At 40.9% G+C, this 27,742-nt stretch overlaps 1 protein-coding gene across 27 annotated transcripts in view; it reads right to left on the bottom strand.

Moving 5' to 3' along the window:
- Window positions 1-27,742, bottom strand: part of Zgrf1 (zinc finger, GRF-type containing 1) — a 62,692-nt gene that overhangs the window by 2,777 nt on the left and 32,173 nt on the right. For 12 of the 27 annotated variants that reach the window (XM_039104050.2, XM_039104048.2, XM_017591336.3 and 9 more), the window contains 10 exon segments: window positions 27,113-27,252; window positions 21,552-21,695; window positions 18,918-19,032; window positions 16,111-16,373; window positions 14,507-14,666; window positions 9,761-9,838; window positions 9,219-9,366; window positions 3,362-3,489; window positions 1,360-1,483; window positions 16-192 (listed from right to left, as the gene is read on the bottom strand). In XM_039104050.2, the coding sequence (XP_038959978.1) occupies window positions 16-192; window positions 1,360-1,483; window positions 3,362-3,489; window positions 9,219-9,366; window positions 9,761-9,838; window positions 14,507-14,666; window positions 16,111-16,373; window positions 18,918-19,032; window positions 21,552-21,695; window positions 27,113-27,252 (1,477 nt within the window). 27 annotated transcript variants of the gene reach the window in all.

Here is a 27,742-nt window from a genome sequence, read left to right as displayed (position 1 = left end):
ACTGATGTCACTCACCTGCTCTGTTCCTGTGACGTTATAGAAACACAGCGTGGGCAGCCACTCCAGTACAGGACTTCTCTCTCTCTCTGAAATGCCGTTCACCAGGTTTCCTTCATAAAACAGATCATTAGCTATGGCACTGATCACAGGGTGACAACGGTATTGGGTTCTCAACTGAATGGGTTTGTGACCCTAAGAGATTTAAATGGAGAAAAACAAAAAATTAAAACAGCTTTCTCTTTTATTCCTAGAGAAAGAGAAAGTCTATTTAAAATGTTTCAGTGTTACATTATGTTCTTAGATAAATTACAAGAGAAAAAAACTGCAGATAAATATTTTAAAAGAAATTATAAAGCTGGGTGGCAGTGCACACATACCTTTAATCTCAGAACTCTGGAGACAGAGGCAAGGGGATCTCTGAGCTTGAGGCCAGTCTGGTCTACAGAGAAAGTTCCAGGACAGCCAGAGCTATAGAGAAACCCTATCTCAAACCAAACAGAACAAAACAAAACAGCAGGGAAAAAAACCCTAAATATGTGTTCATAAACTATAAAACCACAAAATAGAGAGTAAGCCAAATCTTAATGTTCAGCGCTCCCCCACATTATGCTTTTATAATCTATGTGGAGTTAGGCCTAAGAATTAAGGTCTCTGGACATTAGGCTGGCTGGATGTACCTGCCCGTGAGCCCAGCTCTGGTGAGGCTCAGGCAGGCAGATCCCAAGGGAAGCTTGTTCTGGACTAGTCAAGAAGCTCAAGGTCAACTTAGTGAGACACTGTCTCAAGGTTCCAAGTGACAAGAAAGCCATGCTTGCTGTGTAGCACACCAGGCCCTAGTCCAACGCCTGCCACTATAGTTTATTTAGCTTCTTCCTCAGAAAAAGTCACCATTTCTTTCAGAACCTTCAAAGCAGCCCCAGCTCTCACAACTGCACCCTAGCATCCAGGTCTCACCATTCCAGTGGATAGAAAAGTCACACTCAAACTATTTTTTTTCATGTTAACAAAAAATAAATAAAAATTATAGAAAAAAAATTTTTTTTTTAATTTGGGGGTGGGGAGGGGAAAACCCTTAGAAATACGTAGTGGTTGCTAGGTACCTGACTGTATAAAATGCCACATCACTGTCCACCTTGGACACTCCTGGATAACAGAGGGTGACGTACACAGAGACACAATGAGAAACAGTTTTAAGGCGTATTAGAACAGAGAGATTCCATTCGTCTTTAAGAAGAGTACTTTCTAAAGAACTCCCATTATAAACTACTTAAGAACAAGGATAAGGTACCATATCTTTATCCTTTATGCACCCACACAGTATACACTTAGTGGTAACTCAAAGTATTTAGAAGCACGTGCCATTAAGCAAAGTCGGTCAAAAAGAGTTTGTTCCAGTCCATTTCCATGAGCTGCATCAGAACCCTGAATTGTAGGGGGCAGCTGTTTGGGGTCTCCAACAAGAATTAGCTTTTCACACTCAAACCTACAAAGAAACAATTCAGAAAATTAATCTAAGCGAAGAGAAAAGATATACAGATACCACTCATTGTACTTTCCAAAATGTATTCTTAGAATTCCAAGACAGGAAACATTGTTAAGACCTAGCAATCTCAGTGGGGCTCAGTAGCATGTTGAAGGCTTTGAAATGTTACCTCCAAGAGTCTTTGGGTTAGGAAGATGGCTCAGTGATTAAAGTACCTTGAAGAGCTGAGCTCAAATCCCTCACACTCACACAGAAGCCAGGCACAGTGGCGGCAGCACAAATCCCTAATTCCAGTGCTAGGAGCTTAGAGACAGGAGGACTACAGAGGCTCGCTGGCCAGTCTGGCAGAGACAGTGAGCTCTAGACTGACTCAGTGAGACCCATCTCCATCCATAAGGTGAAGACAGCTGGAAAGAGGGCTCCGTGGTTAAAGCACTTGTTCTTGCAAAGGACCCAGGTTCAATGCCAGGAGGGCAACTCACAGTAGTCCATAACTCCACTCCAACTCTAGGGTGCACATGACACAGACACGAGCAAAATATTCAAACACAGAAAAAAAATCAACACATTTTAAAAATAAAAAAATAAGAAAGAAAAGAATGTGAAGCGGCCAGAAGGAATGCACTGGACGTTTCCCTGTGTCCCGCACATGCACACCCAGCTATGAGCACACGTGGGTGAGCACTGGCACATACATGCCCATGAGGTCGCGCATGCTTTCACTTAACTTAGTTTTCCACGTAAAATATATTAGGCATCCCTTGCCTCTGTGTAGAGTCAGTGCTTCCCAGAACACATTTGAGAAACAGTGATCTTAAGACCTCAGAAACTCTGAAGCTGTCTTGGAATTCCTTGGCTTAAAGTCTGTTTTAGGGATTGAGATAAGAAAGGCCTTCGGGATGAGCTGTCTTTCTAAATAGCAATAAGACAGTGTGGGGAAGTCTTAGTTTCACAGACAAATCTATCCCCAGATCTCAAAATCTATCCTGTCTGTGGCTCTCCTGCTCCTCACTCTTTCAGTAACCTAGAGGCAGTGACTCTGTGCATGGCTGTCATGAGGATCAAATGAAGGCCAGTGTGCTCAGAACACAGCAGAACTGCATTACCCCTGTACTGCACCCAGGGCCTCAGTGCTCCTGCAAACCTGGCTGCTGGGAAGTTACCAGGTCGCCCTGACTGCCCAGCATCGTTTCAGTAAAAGCTGAACCAGGGTCCCAGGCAAACCCTGACAACTGGCGCCCTATGGACACATGGGCGGCGGATGAGCAAGGCCTCCTGAATCTCACTGTGGTGGATGGACTCTTCCTTAACACATGCTTTATTTTATTTTCCATGGTACTGGGGATTAAACTCAGATAACACACATTAAACATGTTTTATCCACTGAACTACATCTCAGCCCTCACAGATGCTTTGAAAGCACAATTCTCTAATGGCTGTTATCAGCTTAGGTTTCCCTCTCCAGTTTCTGGGGACAAATTTTCATTGTCAACTTGGTTTTTAATATATAACCTCATAAACTAAAAAAAAATATTTTCAGAAGCTAAACCACTCAAATCATACAAAAGAAAGGACACTGAATGACATTACCCAGTGGAGTTCGGAACCATTAATGCAGCTGACAAATAAGGGAAGTCCTATAATGTCCCAGCAGTAGTGCTCTAAGGACTATGTCGTAAAGACTGTGAGGTTAAGTCCAATGGCTAAACTATACAAAACTTTGATATATTCACTTCAAAAAGCTTCTATTATTTATAAAATTAATGTTAGTAACTGAATTGCTAAAAATTCCGACAAGTGTTTGTGGAGTCTGACCTCAGGAAATGTTTGAAATAATTGACTCATGAGTACTCTTGGGAAGGGAGTCGTTCAGGTTACCTTGCGATAGGAAGGAGTGAGGCTGGCTCTGTCATTTGACTGCACTCATCCAGCACAACCACAGGGAACTTAAGGTCATTCATACACGGGAATGGGCAGGCCGCACAGGTGATGCCAACAACGCGAGCCTTCATTAGAAAGAAGAAAGGGTTCTGAGACAATATCCCACTCTGTACCCGTGCTTAGCCTCACTCTCCCCGCTGAGCTTGGGGATTATAGCTGTGGGTCACCTTGCCCGGCCAAGCAAAAATATCACTAACCAACGACTATTAAAAGAAAGTCAAGAATTTAACAGAGAACATGAAGGCTAAACCAAATGTATCTTGGCTCCTGCTACTCATAAGTCGACTGTTGGCTTATGGCTACCTTTTCCTCACTCCCACATGTACAGCGGATGCTGCAAACACGAGCTGCTCGGAGGTCACTAGCAAGAGCCTGTCACTGCGGTATTACAGCAGAAGGGACGTACTAGTGCACTAGTACAGAAAGCGTCAAGGGTGACGTGTCTTCCTTTCTCCTCTACAGGTGAGCCTGAATGAACGGAACCGTTTTATCAACACTGACCTAAGTTTCCCAGGAAGAACATGCTAAGAAGCCATCTTTTGCTTAACCCCTGAACACTGTGGCTCTGTGATTGCTTAAGAACCTGTCCAAAGTAGGGCATGTCTATAACTCCAGGACTTGGGAGCTTGAGGCAAGAGGATCAGGAATTCCAGGGCAATGTGAGCTACACAGTGAGTCCCTAATGCCAATAAAATAGAATTTCAAATGTACTTTTATGCTTTAGTGTATTTGAATTGTTCAAACCTTAAGTAATATATTAAAATATCATTGTGTTCAAGGCATAAAGCTTGAAAGGCCAATGTTTAATTATTATATAAATATACATAATAGAAAAATCTATGAATTTTAAGGCTTAGGTATGGTGACTGGTCTAGTATCTTGAGCTACACACATGTATACCATATCAATGATATGTTTATATATATATAGTCATGTCCCTTCCTAACCTGCAGCATAATGACACCTGACAGTAAGACCATATGAACAGATGGTCTCTCTTTTTTTAAAGATTATTTCTATTAAGGCTAGAGAGGTGGCTCAGCAGTTAGGAGCACTGGCTGTTTGTTCTTCTGGAGATTCAATTCCCAACACATACATGGTAATTCACAACCATCTATAACTATAGTCCCATGGGATCCTATGTCCTCTTCTGGTGTCCAGACATACATGCAGACAAAACACCCATATACATGAAATATATAAATAAATCTTTTTTTTTCTTTTTTTTTCTTTTTTTTTCGGAGCTGGGGACCGAACCCAGGGCCTTGCGATTGCTAGGCAAGCGCTCTACCGCTGAGCTAAATCCCCAACCGCATAAATAAATCTTTAAAAGAATTTTTTTATATAATTACATCATTACCCCTCCTGTTCCTTCTTCCAAGCCTGTCATGTCATGTACCTGTCCTTGTTCTCTTTCAACTTCACAGCCTTCTTTTCCATTCACTGTTATTGCTTTGTTGTTGCTGATAGTGGTGGGGTATGTGTGTGTGCATGTGTGTGTGTGTATGTGTGTATGCATGTATGTGTGTATTCTTTTTTTTTTTTTTTTCGGAGCTGGGGACCGAACCCAGGACCTTGCGCTTCCTAGGTAAGCGCTCTACCACTGAGCTAAATCCCCAGCTCGTATGTGTGTATTCTTAAATACACAAGGACAACCTGCTCAGTATGTATGTTATTGTATGCATGCGTTCAGAATATTCAACACCAAATGATTTTTTCAACAAGCCCAAATGACAAAACCAGGACTCTCGACTGTCTCTTTCACCACAGAGCCCAAGGAAATTATAAGCATTATTTTCTTAACATTCATCATGTACAGTGGCTCTCTGTCAGTTAGGCTTCCATTCTTTTATTAAACTATCACCGGAGTGTACTCACAACCAACATGGAGGAAGGAGAGAGCCACTGCAAGCTGTCTTCTGACCTCTACACACACACACACACACACGCACACACACACACACGCACACACACACACGCACGCACACACACGCACACACACGCACACAACACACACATGCACACACACACGCACACACACGCGCGCGCGCGCACACACACACACGCACACACACACACACACGCACACACACGCGCGCACACACACACACGCACGCGCACACACACACACACGCACACAACACACACACATGCACACACACGCACGCACACACACGCACGCACACACGCACACAGACACACACACGACTTTAAAAAAGACCAGATGTGTTAGCACGCCTTTAATCCCTTCACTTAGGCAAAAGCGGGTGAATCTCTGTGAATTTGAGGCCAACCTGGTCTACACAGCAAGTTCCAGGGTTACATAGAGAAAGCCTGTCTATAAAATGAAAAAAAAAAAAAAGGAAAAAATGTGACTTTAAAAGAGAGATCCGGGAGCTGGAATGGCTCTAGGCACCTGCAGTTTCTCCTGAGGACCTGAGCTCAGTTCCCTGACCCACACTGGGGGCTAACAAACTCCTGGGCCTCCAGCTCCGAGGGTCAACTCTCCTCTGTTCTCTGCAGGCATCCACATATCCACAGTCACCACCCACACATAGAAACTGAAAAAGAAAATTGTTTTAGCTGAAAGCCACTTACTTTGTCTTGAAAATCCCAAAAAGGGTTGAACTTTTGGGGGTTGAACTTGAAGCATTTAGTTATTTAAAAGTAGATCCTAATCCTTATAGCTTATCTCTTAGTTCATATCTCTTAGTACAACTCTTAAATAGCATTTATTCTTTTATTTCTGGAAACTATATCTGATAAAAGCAATTTTAGAAGGAAAATCTTAAATTTATAAATCAATAAGCATTTTTTAAAAATTAAAGGATAAAGTTTTTCCATTAAAGAATTATATTAGTTTTAGCTTTTTATTGTTGTTTGGGACACAGTCTGTCTGCCTCAATTGGATATTTTCTTTTTTATTTATTTATTTATTTATTTATTTATTTATTTATTTATTTATTATATATAAGTCACTGTCTTCGGACACACCAGAAGAGGGCATCCGATCTCATTACAGATGGTTGTGAGCCACCATGTGGTTGCTGGGATTTGAACTCGGGACCCCTAGAAGAGCAGTCAGTGCTCGTAACCGCTGAGCCATCTCTCCAGCCCATAGAGCCATCTCTCCAGCCCGGATATTTTCTTTACTTACATTTCCTGCTTTCCCCTCTGGAGTTTCCCATCTCTTTCTCCCTCCCCTTGCCTCTATGAGAGTATTCCCACCGACTCCCCCCCATCTTCCTGCCCTGGCATTCCCCTACACTGGGGCATCCAGCATTCACAGGGCCAAGGGCCTCTCCTCTCATTGACACCTGACAAGGCCATCCTCTGCTACATATGTAGATGGAGCCATGGGTCTGTCCATGTGTATTCTTTGGTTGGTGGTTTAGTCTCTGGGAGCTCTGCTTGATTGATATTACTGTTCTTCCTATGGGGTTGCAAACCCTTCAGTTCCTTTAGTCCTTTCTCTAACTCCTCCATTGGGGACCCCGTTCTTAGTCCGATGGTTGGCTGTGAGCATCCACATCTGTATTTGTAAGGCTTTGGCAGAGCCTCTCAGGAGACTCTCTATGTAGCTCTGACTGTACTAGTCTCAGTCTGTTGACCAGGCTGGGCTTGAAATTACAGAGATTCACCAGACTCTGCCTCCCATGTAAGGCATTGCTAACATGACCAACTATTTTTACCTTTTAATTCTTTATTATACTGCTGAGAGTCAAATAATAGAAGATATTTTATTATTTATTGACTAGGAAGCAGTAACTATAAACCATTTTTAAAAGTTTATTGTAAAGTCTGGACACTGAGGAAAATTTAAAAAGTATTATTAAAAGTAAATTTAAAAATTTTTAAAAGTATTTTTTTCCTGTTAATATATTTTTATTTGTTGATAGGTAATGTTTATTGGAACTGGGTTCTGATTAAAAATAGTCAAAAATATCAGCAGCTATTCTTATATATTATTATAGCAGGTTGAGTAGTTTACATAAATGGCATTGGTATTTGTTGAAAACAACCGAATTCGGCCCTTAGTTGAGGAGGGGCAGCCCAGAGCAAGCTTTACAACTCTGATCCTAGAAAGTTAGTCTCAAGGGCTCTGAGGACTTCTAGCTGAGCATTTTTAACCAATGTCATTCAACCCAGCACTATGGAAGCAGAGAGACAAGTGATTTCTGTGAGTTCCAGGTCAGCCAGGGCGACAAAGTAAGACTCTATAACAAAACAAAAACAGTATCTCGAGGTCTTCTAGAATGTAAATCATCACATACTCGTCATTAGGTTTCCTTTCCCTGTAAAGTTTGTCTGACTATCCACCCGACTTGCAACGTGACTTTACAGTGCTTACCACCAGAGGCAGGTGGAGAATGTCTCCTTGCCTCATGAATGTGGGCTTGGCCACATACCTGATGAGTCAGAGCAAAGGGAATCTTAGGGGGCAGAGCATGAACTTTAAAGGTCTAGCCTGCCCTCCTGTGTTCAAGTATTCTGAGTATGTGGTGGGTGGGTGCCCTGAGACCAGACTGGCTTACAGTCTACGCTGAGCAACAGCTGCTGACAGTCAGAGGCTGCCCTGAGCGTCTGTACTCAGTAGCCTCATTTCAGCAACAGCTGACCAGGACAAGGTCTCACGCAAGCCGGCTTCCCAAAATACCTGCAGAAACTGACCAGTGTCCGTGCAGTCCAAGGGAGCCCGTGACTCTTCTTCCTTCACTACTGTTCCTTTGCATAAGACAAAGCTTCTGAATTGTCCCCTTCACCAAGGGACAGTACTTCCTATTACCATCTGGGCACCTAGCACCCAGTGCCAGGAGGGAGTGGAGCGCTGCCTGTATTCTTGGGCGCAGACAGACGCTGAGACACCTGGCTTTCTACAGCAGCACCAAAGACAAATTTTCACTCTGATATTTCACCCAAAATAAAAACTTTTTCTCTTTCTTTCTCTTAGAATCCAACTAATTTTACGGGTTTTACCAAGAATCTATTCAAAGTTCTCCATTTTCTTCTTCGAGCCTCTATGTAAAGGGAGAAGAAAGAAGGCTGCAGGCATGGTAATAAAATGTGTCCATCACTGTCGGGACACAGTCAAAAGAATGACCATGGTGAGCAATGCCTTGGGGAACAGTGACAGAGGTTCCAGGAAAAAAAAGAGAGGGTCTTTTACCTCAGGTGCATTGTTCCCAGAATTGTTCTTGGATGTAATTTCATGCCTCCTGTGACACTTACATTCAATTTATAAGATATGTTTACTATTGGATGTCAGAATACAGCTATAGAACTCAGTCTGATACCCACACCCTCACTCTAGATAAGGCTTCTGCCTTGCTTACATGTTTTTCCACATAGAATCTACAGTTCATGTCAGGCAGTTGTGTTTAAATTTGTCTGTCCTAAGAACGTTCTGGTAAAGGGCTGCTCTGTTAATTTTATATGTGTTTACTGGTGTTTGTGTACATGTTTTTCTAATCATGCTTTTTCTGAACTCAAACAGCCTTCCTTGGATCACCGCTTTCGTTCGTAAATACAGGTACACTGAGACTGAAGCAAGACTATTAGACTCTAGTCCGCCCATTCTCTCAGGTCCTCAGATCCCAGGTCCTGCAAACAAGATCTGCACAGGCTGATGAAAGCCAACAGCCACAACTTGAAGAATGTTTGCAGCAAATATAATACGCAGTGGGTAGAGTTGGTAAGGATGCACGTTGAAGTCTCAGCTCATCCATCACCACAGACGAAGAGCATCTGAACAGAACATACACACCGGGAAGGAACTGGTGTGATTTCACCTCACCTGCTTTAGCAGGACTCTGTTGGTCCCCAGTTTATGCTGCTCAATACTTTTCCTGACATAAACTCTTTCTATTGGAGTCAGTTCTTCCCTCATCAGTGCGTGGAGTTCCTTTAATTGTTCGCTTTCATTGTCTGAGCTAGCATGTAAGCTGAAATTGAGCAACAAGAAAGAATATTCCTTGTTAATTTCATATGCACAACGAACAAAATGGATTAGACTTTTGTTGTTGTTTGCTTGTTTTTCTTTTTCTAAGTCAAGGTCTCACTGTCTCATCCTGGCTCTCCTGGAATTAGCCATGGAAATGAGTCTGGCCTTAAACTCAGAGACCTACTTGCTCCTGCCTCCCAAGGACCAGGGTTAAAGACCTGGGCCATTACATGTGCTTTGGATTACTCGTTCTAAGATAGAATTTCTATATAGGTTTCCTAATTTAACTAAAAACTAAGGCTATCTCTTTCTCAAAGGCCAAATTTAAGATAAAACCCATAAAACGTTGATACTTCTCAGACTCTTGTGTAACTGTTAGGATTTAGCAGTCTTACCTGTAAGGTAAAACTGGCTTGGCAATCTTCCTAACACTCCCGACTCGGATGAACTTTTCAAATCCAAGACTGAGAAGCCTTTAAAAAAACAAGAGAAATCAGATTGTCCTTACTTACAAACAGTATAAAACACAGTTTCACGTATTATTACATTAATGTGAGCTTTTCTTTAAAGACAGTGTGCAGTCTGTAGCCCAGACTTTCCTTAAACTCCCAATGCTCTTCCTCGGCCTACTGATGCTCGACACACATGTATGCACATACATGTTTAGGGCATATTATTATCATAATTATTTTGCATAGGACTGTACTGTAGAGTTATATGATTTGATATGAACTATTTAAACTCAAAGTAAAAGCAAGGAAGTTGAAAATTTCCCCCTGGAACATACTGAGAAAGGAAGATTATCTTCCTTTCTTGGTAGGAGCTTAAAGCCAAGACTGTATGTGCGCTGTACAGTCATTCTACTACTGAGCTACCTTCTCAGCACTCTGCAGAAAACTCAGGTAGATTTATTTTATATAAGTTACTTTTCTATTGCTGTGATAAAACATTGTGACTAAAACAACCTACAGAAAAGGGGTTTATTTGGGGTGGAGTGGAGAGGACAGGCAGCTGAGAGCTCACATCTCAATTCCCAACCACAAGCAGAGAAGGCTCCTGAAACCTCAAGGCCTCGACACACCTCCAGTGACATACTTCCTCCAGCAAGGATACACCTCCTAATCCTCCTCAAATAGCCACCAACTAGGAACTAAGCATTCAAATCTGTACAGTACTTATAAAATGCCAGTGTTGAGAATGATTAGAAATAAAATGCCCTAAAAACATAATACGGAAAGCAATAAATACTATATATTTTCCATTAAGAGCCTTTTCAGGATGTTACTATAATGATGCACACTAGCCCATCAAAGAGGAGGACACTGAAGCTCAGGTGAGATAACTTAGTTAAGCCTACATCATTAACGAGTTGATGGGGCTGGAGAGATGGGTCAGAGGTTAGGAGCACTGGCTGCTCTTACACAGGACCCAGGCTCAATTCCCAGCACCCACACAGGCTTACAACAATCTGTTAACTCCAGTTCCGAGGGACCCAATGTCTTCTGGCCTGTGTGGACACTGCACACTCATGGTGCACAGACATAAATGCAGGCACAATACCCATACATATAACATTAAACAAACAAACAACAAACGAACAAGCAGAGCCAGTCAAGCCTAGAACTCAGGCTACATTGCTGACTTGCAGAGACGAGATACAGAGAACTCTACAGACAGTTCCTAAGCCCTGGGAATAGGGACTTGAGCAGAAGGAGGAACTGTTCCCCTCCCTCTTGTATCCTACACTCTAGCTTTATACTCGCTCAGAGGTGCAGCTCAATGAGCCACAGGTCCTCTAAACACCTGCACCACCTTGGAAACAGGGATTTAAAGAGAACTAAAGCAAACTCAGTTTCCCAGATCGATGACGGAAACCCACTGTTAGAACATAAAATGATTCCTGTTTTAAATCTTCCAGTCTGACAAGACCTAGAATCAGGCTGGAGGTAAGCTCTGGTAAGTTACAACGGTAAAGGGTTTCTAGACTGAAAGGGTAAGTCCCAACAGTGGGTGGCGGGAAGCCATAGGTCCCACATTAAGTGAATGCAGACAGACAGAAAGGCACCAGCACCTGTCTCATCTGCTTCCTGAGAGTGGATGGACCAGCTACCTCATGCTTCAGCCACCATGGCTTCCACAGCATGAGGCCTTGTACTGCGGATATGAAGCGTGATGACATTTCCCACCTTCAGTTATTTTGTCAGGCTGAGATGAGAAGTAACCAATGAACTTCAATTTAGAGAAAAGTGAGATACTTCTCCATCGGAAATAGCTAGTGCTTGTTTTTCAGTGCAAGTTTATATTACATCAGTAACACGGTAGGGGCAGTATTCTCAGAGCACTGATGCTATAGGGGTCTGGGTATTATTTGTATCCCATTTTTTTCATTTTTTTTCCCTAAAAAAAATTGTCTTATTCTGTCTTAGGGTTTCATTTCCTACATAAACATCATGACCAAGAAGCAAGTTGGGGAGGAAAGGGTTTATTCAGCTTACACTTCCACATTGCTGTTCATCACCAAAGGAAGTCAGGACTGAACTCAAGCAGGTCAGGGAGCAGGAGCTGATGCAGAGGCCATGGAGGGATGATACTTACTGGCTTGCTTCCCCTGACTTGCTCAGCAGCCTCTCTTATAAAACCCAAGACCACTAGACCAGGGATGGCACCACCCACAATGGGCTGGGTCCTCTCTCCTTGATCACTGAGAAAAATGCCTTACAGCTGGATCTCATGGAGGCATTTCCTCTAGGGAGGCTCCTTTCTCTGTGATAGCTCCAGATTGTGTCAAGTTGATACACAAAACTAGACAGTACCTACTCTGAGCATCACAACAGACATTGTCTATTCCGATGCACAAGAAGGTATTCTACTCTGAAGAAAGGGAAAATGCAGTCTATCTGCAGTCGAAGCATCTATCTTACTTACAGATTCATACTTCTCAGGTCCTTTTCAGAGAGTCAAGCATTAAACAGCCTTCTAAAACAGCTGTGGGTAGATCCTAGTGGTAGAACACCGGTTTAGCACGCACAAAATCCCAGGTTCAATCCCTAGCCCTACTCACTCACACTCTCTCTCTCTCTCTCTCTCTCTCTCTCTCTCTCTCTCTCTCATACATGCATACATCTGTTCCAGGACATTTGATCATACTGTGAACCCCAAGATTGTACATTTACTGAAAATACCTATTTCTAGCTGTGGTGTGGCCCAGCCCTTAGCACACACCTTTAATCCCAAACAATGAAGGTAAACTTGATTTGTAGAAGGAAGCACTCATATTTGAAAGTGATGTCTTATCACTTTCTTCACAAACTGACAAAATCAGAAAAAGATTTGACAGAATAGAATATGCCCAACTCTCATGAAGATAGAGAAAAGAGAAGCTATTAAGGAGGGAGAGAGAGAGAGAGAGAGCGAGCAATTTTACTAGGACAGTTGTACAGAGACAGGTTGCAGAGAAAGAACAAGCTAGACACAGGTGAAGACAAAACAAGCCAGGGAACAAGGAGACAGAGGATTAAAACAGATTGTCAGAGTTAGTTTGAGGCCAAGCAGAGCAAAAAGTCAGAAGCCAAGAGACAAGCAAGATTGAATCAGTCAGCTTGGAGAAGAGCTTGAGTCAGAACAGCTGAGTTGAAGCAGCCAGCCAGAGTTCAGAAAGAACCAGAAAAGGTGAGCTTATTCAGCAGTAAGTCTCAAAGGCTGAAAACATTCTAGGCCTAGATAAGATTGTGTGAAGGCTGCAAGCTTCCAGGACTAGGTCTCAGTTAGCAGACTGAGGCAGTGAGCCTCAGAGATGACAGTTACTACAGGAAAATAAAAGCTACTTTTATACAATGCGCGCGTGCACACACACACACACACACACACACAGAGAGAGAGAGAGAGAGAGAGAGAGAGAGAGAGAGAGAGAGAGAGAGAGACTAGACTTATAAATCATGGATTTTTAAAAATAAAGCTGTTACTTAGGTGGAAATTCAGATAAATACTGAATTATTGGTAAATATTCAGTATTTTCTTGTCATTTAAAAAATATACTTACACCAATTTGGGCACACATGAGCCTCCATTCCCCAGGCTTGGCAGCAAATGCCTTTACCTGTTGATCCATGTCAGTAGTCTTTATTTGCAATTAAAAAAGAAAAAGACCTATACAGTCAAAAAAAACCTGGTGCTAGAGATGGATCAGTAAGAGCACTTGCAATTCAAGCACAAGTCCAGAGTTCAAATCCCTAGCACCTACATTAGAAAACAAAAAACTACTAGTCATGCAGTCATCTGTAATCTAGCACTGAGGGACAGAGGCTAGATCCAGGGTCAGAGGGAGACTGTGTCTCCAAGTAAAAGGCAGACTGATAATGTAGCACATGATATTCTTCTCTGACCTCTACACATGTAAAGGCGTGCACTTCTGCCATACACACATACATACACAGAGTAAATTAAAATTTCTTTTTGTATTTACTTAGAATTGATTGCTCTTGTCTTCTTTGTATCCTCTTATTAAACACAGACATGACTTACATTGTTCAGCTGTGTTGTTTACACAGGGCATGAGCAAGGGGATGGCATATAGTTGCCATTCTGAGTGACAATTTCTGGTATTTGTGTTTAGCCTACTGCTATGATAATAAATTCAAACCTCGGAGTCAGAGGCATAGGATCACTACCTGTGAGAAGAAATAGCCTAAGGCCCACGGTGCATGAGTCCTCTGCAGAGCCCCTGAGCTGCACCCTGGACGAGCAGCAGTCCCAACTGTATGTATAGCAAGGAGCGATGAGGTTGGAAGTCTACTACTTTCGATGGCAAGCAGCAGGCAAGCCTCCTTTCCGTTCCCAAGGAAGATGGTATCCCCTCAGTCTAAGCTGCAACCCCGAGAAATGCCTTTCAAAGGAATGCTCAGAGCTCCCAGATTCCCCACTCCCTGCAGGAACACACTGCCGGTCCCAACATGTTCTTGGCCAAACTTGTATTTTACAGGGTTATTCTATCGTTATCCAAACTGTCAGATAGGTGAACAGTCACGAGTTAAAAAGTCAGACTGACTACATCGTAGCTCTTGGGTCAGAAATGACAGCTTTGCACTCTCTCCAGGCAGCAAGCTTATGAGACAGGGTTATTTACGTCCACTTGTCACACTTACCCAAGAAGCACTCTGTCAACAGCTACGTTAGTGGAAGAAGAAATGAGGAGTTTCCATGGCCTTGCCCTGCCAACTGCTTCAGAATCACACTTTTCAAACAGCTCTACCAAGAACAGAATCACCACAGCCAGCAAGTAGCTTTTGCCTGCTCCAAAAACACCTAAGACACCATAAAAACTTTTATGAATATACAAGCAATATTTTCTCTATCTCACCCACCTTTAATTAGTTAATATACTCAAAAATAAGAGTGTCCATCCACTATGTTCAGCACAAGAGAATAAACAGACAACACTACAGTCAACAGGATAAATCATAGGTAAAGAGATAAGGTAACAGGGTAGCACTGCTATGAGAGCAGAGAAGACTATTGTGGCCTTGGTAGATGGGAAGGCTTTCTGTAAAGAAAGAAGTAGCAAGCTGGGTGGGAGTGGTACATGCATTTAATCCTAGCAGTCAGGAGGCAGAGGCAGGCAGATCTCTAAGAGTTCAAGGCCAGCCTACCAAGGCTGCACAGAGAACCGGTCTCAAAAAATCAACACAAACCCTACACATATAAAGTAGATATGCAGTTTGCTCTTCATGTGAGTCTGCTAACAACTGGAGCAGGGGCTGTCCCTCACTCAGCCTTTGGATCCCTTTCCCCTAGTTAGGCTGCCCTGTCTGGCCTCAGTGGAGGATGATGGACTTAGTCCTGATTCAACTTAATACATCAGGGCAGGTTGGGGTGGGAGTAGTGGGGGAAGAGAAGAGAGATGGGAAGGTGGGACTGAGAGGGCAGAAGGGAGGGGGGTTTTCATCAGGATGTAAAGTGAACAAATAAATTATTAAACCCTCCCGAAAGAAAGAAAGGAGAGAGGGAAGGAAGGAAGGGAAGAAGGAAGGAAGGAAGTAGCAGAACTAAGTCTCCCAGAATCACATACCCAACGATCTAGAGAAAGTCAGCTAAGCGTGTTGAAAGCACTTTCAGAACTTTCCACAAGTATACAGCCGGAAGGCAAAAAGGGAGGCTCCGGGGAGGCAAAGGGGCAAATCACAAGAGGACAAACCAGCCTTCAGGAGGCAGAGGTATGTGGATTTTTGGAAGTTCAAGACCAATATGGTCTACAAAGTGAGTTCCAGGACAGCCAGGCTTACACTGTCTCAAAAAAGGATAAATCGGACCTCTACTATAGCTAAAATTTTTTATTTCTCCTGAAGTTGGCAAGCAGACACTGAAGGATTTTAAGCACCTGGACTGACTTGTCAGAGTATGTCTTAGAAAATGACATGGTCTATATGAGAAAGGTGAAGGGAAGACAGAGCACCTAGCATAATCAACTCACACATTCCTGAGGTATGTGCTGTGCGCTCCTCTAAGCATTCTACTTACTCTGAATCATTTACACATCCAACCACATGAGGTGTATGCTTCTTTTAATGCACATTTTACAGAAGTCAAAGCTATGAAGTAAGCCACCTACCAAGATCACACAGCTAGTGAGTGATGGAACCAGGATGTGACAGCAGAGTTCTGATTCAGGATGCTACCTCCTGACCTCTAGAAAACCTGCCGAAGAGCAGAGTAACGTATAAACACTCACATCCTCTACAACGTCTCTCACCATGAATGACTGTGATAGGCAGGGAATGGCTGAAGGGCTCCAGTGCATCTTCATCGCTGCCTCGGGATGCCATCATCTGAGCTATCTGCATTAGTGCTGAAGCTTGGTCGTTGTTCAACCGGTGCACGTTAATCAACTCTCTGGCCAACTGCAAGGTTGCTCCCAAGTGGAGGAGTTCAAATTTTGTTTTAATGCTTGTAATGGCTGGTGGGATAAATTTTCTTTTACTGACATTTTTACTGCTAACTGTAGCTGACTGAGACCTAGTAAAAAGAACATTAGAAACAGTTAGGACTTTTGAAATGTGTGAGTGGTCTTATTTATAACTTAGCTCTCATTTCACAATCCTCAGAAAACAAAATTGGAGGTAACAAATGGATAGGCTTTACTCTGGAGGGTGCAAGTGAACTAATATTTACAAAATACCCACTGTCTGCTGCCATGAGTTTAAGTAGTTTACACATTAATTTATATACTCTTTACACCAAAAAAGAGTTACCCCAAATAGAGATATATAAATATTGAAATGTGCCCACAAATTCATGGTACTAATAGGTAGTAATCTTTAGATAATTAACATAGCTTATACTTCAGGCAAACCTACAATAGGCAAATGGATTTTATTGTTATTTAAAATATATAAAAATGAAGCTACAAGGCTTAAAAAACCCCTAGGGTTTTGTTGTGGCAAAGAAAAGGGTAATGCTGCAAGATAGAGATCCAAAGTGGAAGGGAGGAGCCGGGAAGATAGCTCAGTGGTGGAACACTTGTTTAGCATGAATGGAGTTCAATGTCCAGTGCAAGGAAGCATGCTTTTCTCATTTTAATATATTAAGTATAAATTCACTTCCCAGTTATTTTAATTCATTCATTCAGACAACATGTCTCATGTATGCCAGGTTAACCTGGAACTTTCTAAGTAGCTGAAGATGAATTAAAAGTCATGATTCTCGGGGTTGGGGATTTAGCTCAGTGATAGAGCGCAAGGCCCTGGGTTCAGTCCCCAGCTCCAAAAAAAAAAGAAAAAAAAAAAAGAAAAAAGAAAAGAAGTCATGATTCTCCTCTCCATCTCTGAAGTGTTGAGACTACAGGTGTATATTACCACAGGAGGTTAGTGTGGTAATGGAGATGTAATCTAGGGCCTCGTGGATGTGACAGAATGAGCTGTAGCCTAGCCCCATTTCTCACTTTTTTAAAAAGAGCTTTGGTGTTAGAAAAATTTAAAAATGAGATATAGGTAATAAGAATAAATATAGTGTCAACATGGACATCATAAAATCATTCTTTTGAATGTTAAGTGATGTGCAGCATTAAGATACAGATAAGGGGCTAGAGAGAAGGCAGGTAAAAGTACTGGCTGTTCTTCCGAAGCACCCAGACTCTATTCCCAGAGCCCACATAGCAGCTCACAACTGACTGCAGCAACACTTCCAGAGATCCAGTATCCTTGCTGGCCTCCCCAGATGCCAGACACACAAATGACGAACAGTCATACATGCAGGCTGAACACCCACACAGGAAAAAACATACAGATGAATGAAATGTTGCACAATGAGGCTGGAGAGATGGCTCAGCAATTAAGAGCACTGGCTGCTCTTCCAGAGGTCTTGAGTTCAATTCCCAGTAATTACAGAGTGGTTCATGATCATCTATAGAGGAATCTGATGCCCTCTTCTGGCATGCAGTAGCACATGCAGACAGAGCACTTACACATTAAAAAACAACAATGACAAAAGATTTAAAAAAAGGTACTATAATGATCTTTTAAAAGTCCTCAATAAAAGGAATTAATTTCAGAACTGGCCTGAATGGTAACAAATAAACCGATGAAAAGGAAGTAATGCATATATATTTTTTCTTTCCTTTTATAAATGTCATTTATTTATTTATCTTTGGTGCTGGAGATCAAACCAGAGCCTCACACATGCTCACAGCATTCTACCATTGAGCCACATCTGTTTTATGCTTAACTTCTAATATACAAATATAATCTCCAAATGTAAAAGATAATTAAAATTTTGTTGGTAAAAATATATTTAATATTCTGTTATTGCACTTTCAGTTAACATTTGAGCTGATAAATTTTTTGTTAGCTTGATACAAGTTAGCATCTGAGAAGAGGGAACCTCAATTAAGAAAATGTCTTGGGGGCTGGAGAGAGAGCTCAGTGGTTAAGAGCACTGACTGCTCTTGGGGTTGGGGATTTAGCTCAGTGGTAGAGCGCTTGCCTAGGAAGCGCAAGGCCCTGGGTTCGGTCCCCAGCTCCCAAAAAAAAGAACCAAAAAAAAAAAAAAAAAAAAAGAGCACTGACTGCTCTTCCAGAGGTCCTGAGTTCAATTCCTGGCAACCACATGGTGGCTCACAACCATCTGTAATGAGATCTGATGCCCTCTTCTGGTGTGTCTGAAGACAGCTACAGTGTACTTATATATAATAAATAAATGAATCTTTAAAAAAAAATGTCTCTATCACATTGGTCCATAGAAAGTCTATGGGGCACTTTCTTGATTAATTATTGATATGGGAGGGTCCAGCCTACTGTAGGTGGTACAAACCCTAGGCAAGGGGTTCTAGTTTGCATAAAGAAGCAGACTGAGCAAGCCAGTAAGCAGTGTTCCTCCATGGTCTGTGCTTCAGTTCTTACCTCCAAGTTTCTGTACCAAGTTCCCTTTGAGATAAGACTCTATCTAAGCTGTAAGGTGAAACAAACCTTTTCCTCCCAAGTTGTTTCTGATTATAGTCTTTATCAAACAATAGAAAGGAACTAGGCCGCCATAATATCAATACTGCAAAGGTAAAAGACTTACATTGCTAACAGGTATGGCATTAGTGGAAGAGTCGCTGGGTTAAAGTAGTCCTGAATGTTTTGCAGCATTGTCAGCTCTGTGCTGACATTACAAACCAATAATGCATGGACCGTTACTACAGAGACAAGGCAGAAAGTGAATATTAGATGTAAGTAAAACCAACACAAACTGATCAAACGTCCTTATAACTCAGGTTACCGTCTGAACTAGTCAGATGACAGAAAACAATTTGTTAGGACATGCAAGGTCTTTAAACATCTCTCTGTTTATATTGCTATGCTCTCTACTCCTTCATTTTGTGTGTGAACTGCATACCCTAAGTCACCCTTGAACTCTGCAGTGAGTACAGAACAGTGCCAGTGCAGGGCACTGCTTGGCAGCAGCAATTCTCCTTAATCAGCATAGAGCTTGTGCTGTAGAGAGAGGCGCTTATGTAGTTAAACTTTCTTGTATTTCTTCCCTCAATATTTATTAAAACATGGAAAATAGAAAACTAGAATGCTAACATTGCTAAGAAAGCATCTGTAACAAACACAAAAATGTCCATATGAAAAATGGCTGTCAATTGGTCTCTAGTCAGATTCATACTGATTGACTAAGCTCATTCATTGAAAAAATCAAAAGATCAGTTGAGCATAGTGGACACACCTCTAATCCTAGCACTCGGTAGACAAAGGCAGATGGATCTCTGTGAGTAGGCGGCCAGCCAGGCTCACCAAACAAATAAAGAAAAATAAAGAAAAAAAAAAAAAAAAAAGAGCAAGCCATGCATGCCTACAATCCTAGCACTCCAGAAGTGGAGGCAGGGACATTTCTGTGGGTTTGTGATTAGCCTGGTCTCCACAGCAAGACTGCCTCTCAACAAAAACAAACAAGGCTGGAGGGAATGGGAGAGTAAAGGAGACTAAAACCACGAAATTCTAAAAACTAGGGTCATTAAATTCTGTATCTTTAGTTCATGATGGATCAAATTCAACCATCAGAAATAGAGACTGGGTACTGGAGAGATGGGTCAGTGGTTAAGAGCACTGGCTGTTCTTCCAGAGGTCCTGAGTTCAAGTCCCAGTAACTATATGGTGTCTCACAACCATCTGTAATGGGATCTGATACTCTCTTCTTTCATACAGGCATGCATGCAAATAGAGCTCTCATACACATAAAATACATAAATAAGTAAATCTTAGGAAGAAAGAAAGAGACTGACATGTATGGCGAAGTCTCCAGATATCTCAAGATTCATAGAAATAGATGGAAGTAAATTTACTAAAGTTTCTCAGAACCTTAAATGTCAGCAAAATTTGTAACTTTCTGTTAGAGACAAGTCTTACATATTCCAGGCTGGCTAAAATTTCTTTACTAAAAAACATAAGGTGGTTAATCTGTCTTCATAAAAATTTCTCAAGAGAGGCTGGAGGGCAGCTCAGTTGAGTATTTGTTTCTTTTCCAGAGAGCCAAGGCTGGGTTCCCAGCACCCACCACCATCTGTGAACTCTAGTCTCAGGGCTCCTGATGCCCTGTTCTTACCTCTGTGGACCGGGCATTCATGTGTGGCGCAGAAATACATGCAGGTAAAAACACTCAGACACATAAAAATACATATATCTAAAAAGAGAACTCAAAAGAGTTTGGGTACTCTCAAAATAAAAATCATATTCTTCTGAATCTCAAGTCTCTAAGGACTTCACAATGTAATGACAAACTGTTTACTAAATATACTTTCAAAGACCAAAAAAATTAGAATTCATGAAAAATAGAACATTATGAAAAATTCAATTTTAACCAAATACTAAATGATAGTTCAAGATTTCTTTTTTGGTAAAGATTTAGTTTTTTATGTGTAAGTGTTTTTTTCTGCATGCATGTATATGTATACTACATGTGTGCCAAGTATCCTTGAAGATCAGAAGAGGGCTAGATCCTCATAGCTGCTATTACTGTGAGCCATCATGTGGGTGCTGGGACTAAACTTGGGCCTCTGCAAGAGCAACAACTGATCCATCTCTCCAGCCCCTTAAGATTTCATTATATTGTTAGTCCCATAGGACTTGAACTGTAGAAATATTTACAAATTCAATCTTCATACATGTGTTAGTTTTATGACAACTTGACACAAGCTAGAAAGAGGGAACTTCAAATAAGAGAATGTTAATACTGCCATTGGAATATACTGTAGGCTGTGGGGGCATTTCTTGGATTTATGTGAAGTGGAAGGGCCCAGCCCATTAGGGCAATGCTACCTCTGGGCAAGCAATCCTGGTTGTATAGCAAAGCAGGCTGAACAAGCCATGGACAGCAAGCCAGGAAACAGTGTACCTCCATGACTTCTGCTTTACTTCCTGCCTCCATGTTCCTGTTGTGAACACCTGCCATGGCTTCCCTGGACGATGGTCTAAAACTAGTAAGCCAAACTAGACCCTTTTCTCCCCCCGCATTGCTTTTGGTCAATGGTCTGTCACAGCAACAGAGAAACAATACATATTTTCAGGTCACACTGCACACAACATTAGAAACTGGAGATGGGTGCTTTTCATTGGCTTTAGTAAACAATTCCACACACATCGTTCTTACTCTTACTGCCTCCTGCGTCTGTTGTTCTGTTTAAATAGAAATGAGGGTGGGCGTGGTGGTACTTACTGTTGGTGGGCCAGTTAGAAGGGAAGTAGCCTTTCAAAGGCAGCAGTTCTACTTCGTTGACAGAAGATGGCCCAAAGAAGGCACTGCATGCAATGAAAGTATCTAGTTCAAAGTCTAGGGTTTTTGAAATAACCCAGAGATCACCTGGAAGGACAAACACTTTTAAATTCCAGCTTTCCTGAGGAAAGCTTGAGCAAAACAAACAACTCTAGTCAGGATGTTTAACATGGCACTTGGGATGGTAGCAGAAATTGAACCTAGTGCCTTGTGCATGTTATGTACCCATCCTACCACTGTACGACAATTCCAGCCACAACGAATTTGACCTATCTTGTATGATGATATCCACAACCAAGCTGATTAATATCCATCTCCTGACATGGTTACTTCTATATGTGTGGTAGGAACCCTTAAAGAGCTCCGTCTTTTGCAGACTCCAAGTACACAGACTATTAGACCACTAAAACAGAATGCCCATATTCTCATACAGTTACTCACATAGAATAAAAATACATCCTACAATATGTGTAGATTGTGTACATGCTCATTTATATATGTGAAGCCAAGTGAGTGTGCATACACTGTATGTATGGAAGTCAGGGAACCAGGTGAGTGTGCACACACTTTATGTGTGGAAGTCAGGAATGACCCTGGGTGCTGGTCTTGCTTTCCACCATGTTTGAGACAGAATCTCCTTAGTATTTTCCCACCAGGTTATCTGGCCTAAGCTTCTGGCAATTCTCCTGTCTCTATCTTCCATCTCCTCATGGTGGCCATCCAGACCTTATGTAATACTTTTAATAATTACAAAATAAATAAACACAAAGTACTTCCTCTGATCTGTAACAGACTACTGGTGGTCTCATGTCAGCAACTCAAAAAGTAGCTTTTGCAGCATTTTTAAATCCAGCTTTTCAGACAATAGACCTTCAACCTATTCTTTCAACCTGTCAACATAATGTTCCTTCATTCAGAAAGTCTTGCAACAACTAAAACTACCAATAACTCAAGGTCAGTTCAATGACACTGCAACAACAGCAACACCTCGCTTGTCTTTGAGCATGACTTTCCTGAACACTGTACCTTAAGTATATTGATGGAGGCAGTTAGGAGACAGTGAGGAACAGAGTCTGGGCAAGTGGGTAAGGCATATGTTTGCTTTCTAATTATTTCAATTACCCATTTTTAGAGGTAGAACAGAATTTAAAAGAGCATAGAAAGGAGACAAGGGGACGAAGAGATGGTTCAGGAGGTAAAAGTGGTTACAAAGCAAACTCTTGCTGGGCACGGTGGCATACACCTTCTTCCCAGCAGCCCTCGGGAAACAAGGCAGCAGGACCTCTGGGTCCAAGACCAGTCTACTCTATAGAGCTGGTTCCAAAACACCCAGAGTTACACAAAGAAGCCCCATGGCCTGAGTATGTCATTAGAGCTCACCCACTTAAAAAAGCTAGATGAGGTGGATTGTCTGTAATCCTAGAATTCCTAAGGGGTAAGATTCTGGGTAGCAGGGACAGGAGAATAGGTTAAAAGCTCACATATACAGCACAGCAGCAGAAACAAAAGACTCCTCAAAAGAAGGTGGGGGGGACTTAAAAGTTGTCCCCTGATGTTCATAAAGGTACCACAGCATGTGTGTGCCTGCCTCATATACACACAAAAATAAATTAGTCAAATCATTTTATTAAAAAGGGTGGGATGAAGAGATGGCTAAGACGTTAAGAGCACTGGCCACTCACCCAGGTGGCCCAGTTCAATCTCCAGCATCCACATATTAAAACAACCCCAAACAAAAAAAGTTTTAACTGTTATAATTAAAGAGAGGGAGGGGCATAGGAAAGCATGGCAGTGCACACCTTGAATACCAGTACTCCAGAGACAGAGCCCAGTGGATCTGTAGATCAACATCAGCTTGGTTTACATAGCAAGTTCTAGGCTAACCAAGAGTATATAGTAAAACCCTGTCTCAAAAGCAAATAAAATAGAAAAAGCATAAGAAAAAGTAAAATAAAAATACAAGTTTATCAATCATAATAAATCTAATTATTGAGCTTAATTTATTTTTTTTTCCAGAGCTGGGGACCGAACCCAGGGCCTTAAGCGCTCTACCACTGAGCCAAATCCCCAACCCGAGCTTAACCTATTTATAAGTAACATTTTTACAACAGAAGAAACAAAGTTATAAAAACAAATAGAACATGTTGAAAAGTAAGTTATCAAGTAAATATTTGTAACAATAAACCTGATACATCTATATTGATAATACATTTTAAGTAAAGGGTATTATAGTTGGAGAATCTCTATATAATAAAAATGTTTTAATTTACCAAGAAGATAATAACTTAAAACATGTTTTTATTTGATGAAACTGCCTTAATCTGTAAAATTCAGCAAATGAGAAAAAAAAGTGTGCCATAATAAAAGAACTCAACTCATATTCCTTGATTGCCCACAGCTAACTAACGTCTAGGCAGACAATACTAGATGTGATCTAGTGTTTAAAGAACTCTGCAACCAACAGCTAGAACAATAGATATTTCTCATGCACTAAACCATTAAGAGAATCTTGAATGTCTGGATGGGGTGGTGCAGGCCTGTAATCCCAGGACTAGAAGGCTAAACAAGGAACACTGTGTGCTCAATGTATAGCAAGATCCTGTCTTAAAACAAAAACAAGGGGCTGGGGATTTAGCTCAGTGGTAGAGCGCTTACCTAGGAAGCGCAAGGCCCTGGGTTCGGTCCCCAGCTCCGAAAAAAAGAACCAAAAAAAAAAAACCAAAACAAAACAAAAAAAAAAAAAAAAAAAAACAAGAACAAGGGCTGGAGAGATGGCTCAGCGGTTAAGAGCACTGACTGCTCTTCCAGAAGTCATGAATTCAATTCCCAGCAACCATATGGTGGCTCACAACCATCTGTAATGAGATCTGGTATCCTCTTCTGGCCTGCAGTCACATATGCAGGCAGAATGCTATATATAAAATAAATAAGTGAATCTTTAAAACAAAAACAAAGACTCTTACTCAAACTATAATCTTTGCCATAAAACAACAAAGCCAGCAATTAGTAGTAAAAGTGTAAAACGTAAGTTCCTAAATGTTTGAATACCAAAGCATGTAATAACTACAGGTTGAAGATGAAATCCAATCGATGTTTAAAACAATTATGTGGGGATAATCTCTTGGGTACTATGTGGGAGCATCAATTGTCAATAAAAAGCTGAGGCAGGATTGGAAGGTGGGACATTTTGCAGAGAGAAAGGAACTCTAGGGAAGAGAGGCAGAAAGATTCACCCCCCGACTTGAAAGAAGTTGGACATATGAAACTGAGGAGAGGTAACCAAATACACAGCAGGCATAGAATAGTATAAACGGATTGAGTTACACACTAGTTAGGAACAAGCATAGCTTAAGGCTAGGAATTTCTTAATAAAGTATAAGCCTTCTAGCTGTTATTTGGGAACTGGAGTACAGGTACAAAATCCCAAATTATAATGAAAAAAAGTTATTCAATGAAAGTAGGCTGATACTTGAAGAAGGTTTAGACCCTAATAAGAATAGTAAAGGAAAAACTGAAAAATCTTCAAGCCAAATATCTGCCTCAAGATATGTGAAAAGGAATGGTGTAATATATCCTGCAGAAGCAAAGAGATCCAAAGAAAACACATCAGTAACAACAAAAGTAAACAGAAACAAACATAAAACAAAATGCAACCTTCAATCCTAAAGCAGTCATCACATCATATCAAAGGTGTGCTCTCTTCAGAGGTGCGAAGACTCTGAGAGCTCACAGCAGCCTCAAGGGAGAGCAAGTGAGTGGCCTTCCCAACCTGGGTCTCCATTGTGAAACTGACAGATGTAGTCAATTTCTTTTTTTAAAAAATTAAGTAAAAAAAAAAAAATCAAAGACAATTTGCTGATATTTGGATCAATGAAGATAAGAGATGATTCACAAAACTAACAAAAGAGACAACCTTCAGGCAAAACAGATCAAGAGAACAAAAAATACAAACCACATATGTTTTAGAAAATGTAAAGTATGAAGACACTGAACAAGTGATTTCTACAGGGATTTGCAACACTTCATTATAGATCCTGTCCCCCCCCCCAAAAAATGAAAGTCTTTAGTAAGGTTTATTTATGGAGCTCAGAGATAACAAAACAGTATTTAAAAGATGCCATTCTCTGAGGCTGGCAAGGTGGCTGAGTAGATAAAGGCACTTGCTATCCTGGAGCCCACACGGTGAAAGGAGAAAGCCACCTCATTTAGCTATCCCCATTTCCACGTGCATACTGAGACCAGTGTGAACTTGATTAAGAGATACAACTTCCATCAAAAATCCAATAGGTTATCTAAAACAAAAAAGCTTTATCAGATGTCTTGAAAATGAACATGGAAATACAAAGTGTCAATAATAACTTCTGGAAGTGAAAGAAACTCTGTCTAGTCTGATTATTTGGCCTTAGGACGCTGCAGTAATTTAAGCAGTAGGTGTGGAGTTAGAACAAACATACATAACTGACTCACAGAAGCCCATCCCGGAAGTTCCCGCCATTAACCCCAGCACCTGTGGGTGGCTGAGGCAGGAGTAACTGTGAGTTTAAAACACAAGGACACTGTCTCAAAAAACCAAAAATTAAAAAAGGAAAGAAAGAAGCTTGGTGGTAGAGTGCATTCCTAACACATGCAAGATCTTGGGTTTGATTTCTCCCACTTAACTATAAAAGAAGTCTAGAAAAGTCTTTGAATAAAAATATTTGCTACATAAGCAGATAGTCACAGTATAAATGATCAATGAAGGGATAACATGAATACATGAGCATCTTTGTAAAAAGGATTGCTAAAAACCTACTAAACAGTATAGTAGGCGAGGAACACAGCTAACAAACACATGGAGCACTCATTCTGACATCACAGAAGACTACAACTACACCCACTTGTTCTAGGACTAAACACGATGAAACCAGTATGGACATCAATTCAGAACTCTAAGATAAAGATGTATGTAACATTTTCATGGCCTATTATGTAACATTTCTGCTATAAGAATTATATCCAGAAGGAACTCTTACGTCTATGTACAAGAAAATACAAAGATCCTTACAGTATACCAAGTCACATGAGGACTAGAGATAAAACTAGGTCACGGAAACAAGGACAATGTCTAATCTACTTCACTCACCTAAAGGCCTTTTAGAAATGTATTTTTAAAAGGAGTTTACTTCAAACTATAAAAGTTGGGATCCAGTGCTGGACAGACAATAAAAGAAGCAATGACAAACTCATCACATTTTCAATTTATTTTCAATATTAGGTCAAAGTAGAGTTAAATATGATATACGATACCAAGAGTTTAGTGTAACTTTTTCAATAAAGTGGCTTCTGGAATAATTTTTTTAAACTTTAAATTTTTAAGTATGATTTTTAGAGACAATCTATAACACTACAACTTTCATGGTATAACACTATTAAATGATACTCTGGAACTCTTCTTAATATGAGATTTGTAGAGCTACATCTTAACCATACAGAACTTAATTGTGAACTTGGTCTAAGCTACCAACCTTTACTATAAACCGAAGAGCTCTCCTTCCGACTCAGCTTAAGATAAAGTTTACTTTTTGTTTCACTGTAAAATTCAGGATTTACAGTTGCAAGTTTTTTTAGTTTACCATGCTGTTTTTTCTGAAAATCAAATCCTTTCCTGAAAAATTAAAAAAAGAACAAAAAATAAAAATGAATTTGAGGGCCTAAGAGACTAAGAGACTGTTCTTCAGGTTAAGAACACTTCCTGCTCTTTCAGAGGACCAAAGTTCAGTTCCCACAACCAAGCTGGCAGTTCACAAATCCAATGGATGAATAACCTCTTCTGGCCTCTACAAGTACAACGTGTACATACATACACACTGACATACACCATATGCATAAATAATTTTTAAAAATATTTTAAAAAATGAATTTGAATGTTAAGGACAAAAATTTAACATTTAACACACATGTAAAGGAAAAAATTGTTGTGTGCATGTTTATTTACTTTCATAGATGTTGTAAACCATAAACATTTTCTATCAAAGGAAGAGAATAATTCACAGATCTGTCACCAGCTTTAACAATAATCAAAACATAAAAACTATTTAGAAGCTAGACTATGTAAATTTATATGGCCATATAGAGAGGAATTTTAATCCAGCAAC

Source organism: Rattus norvegicus, chromosome 2, assembly GCF_036323735.1.
Source record: "Rattus norvegicus strain BN/NHsdMcwi chromosome 2, GRCr8, whole genome shotgun sequence".
Classification (NCBI taxonomy): Eukaryota; Metazoa; Chordata; class Mammalia; order Rodentia; family Muridae; genus Rattus; species Rattus norvegicus.
This window is presented reverse-complemented; position numbering and strand designations above follow the sequence as displayed.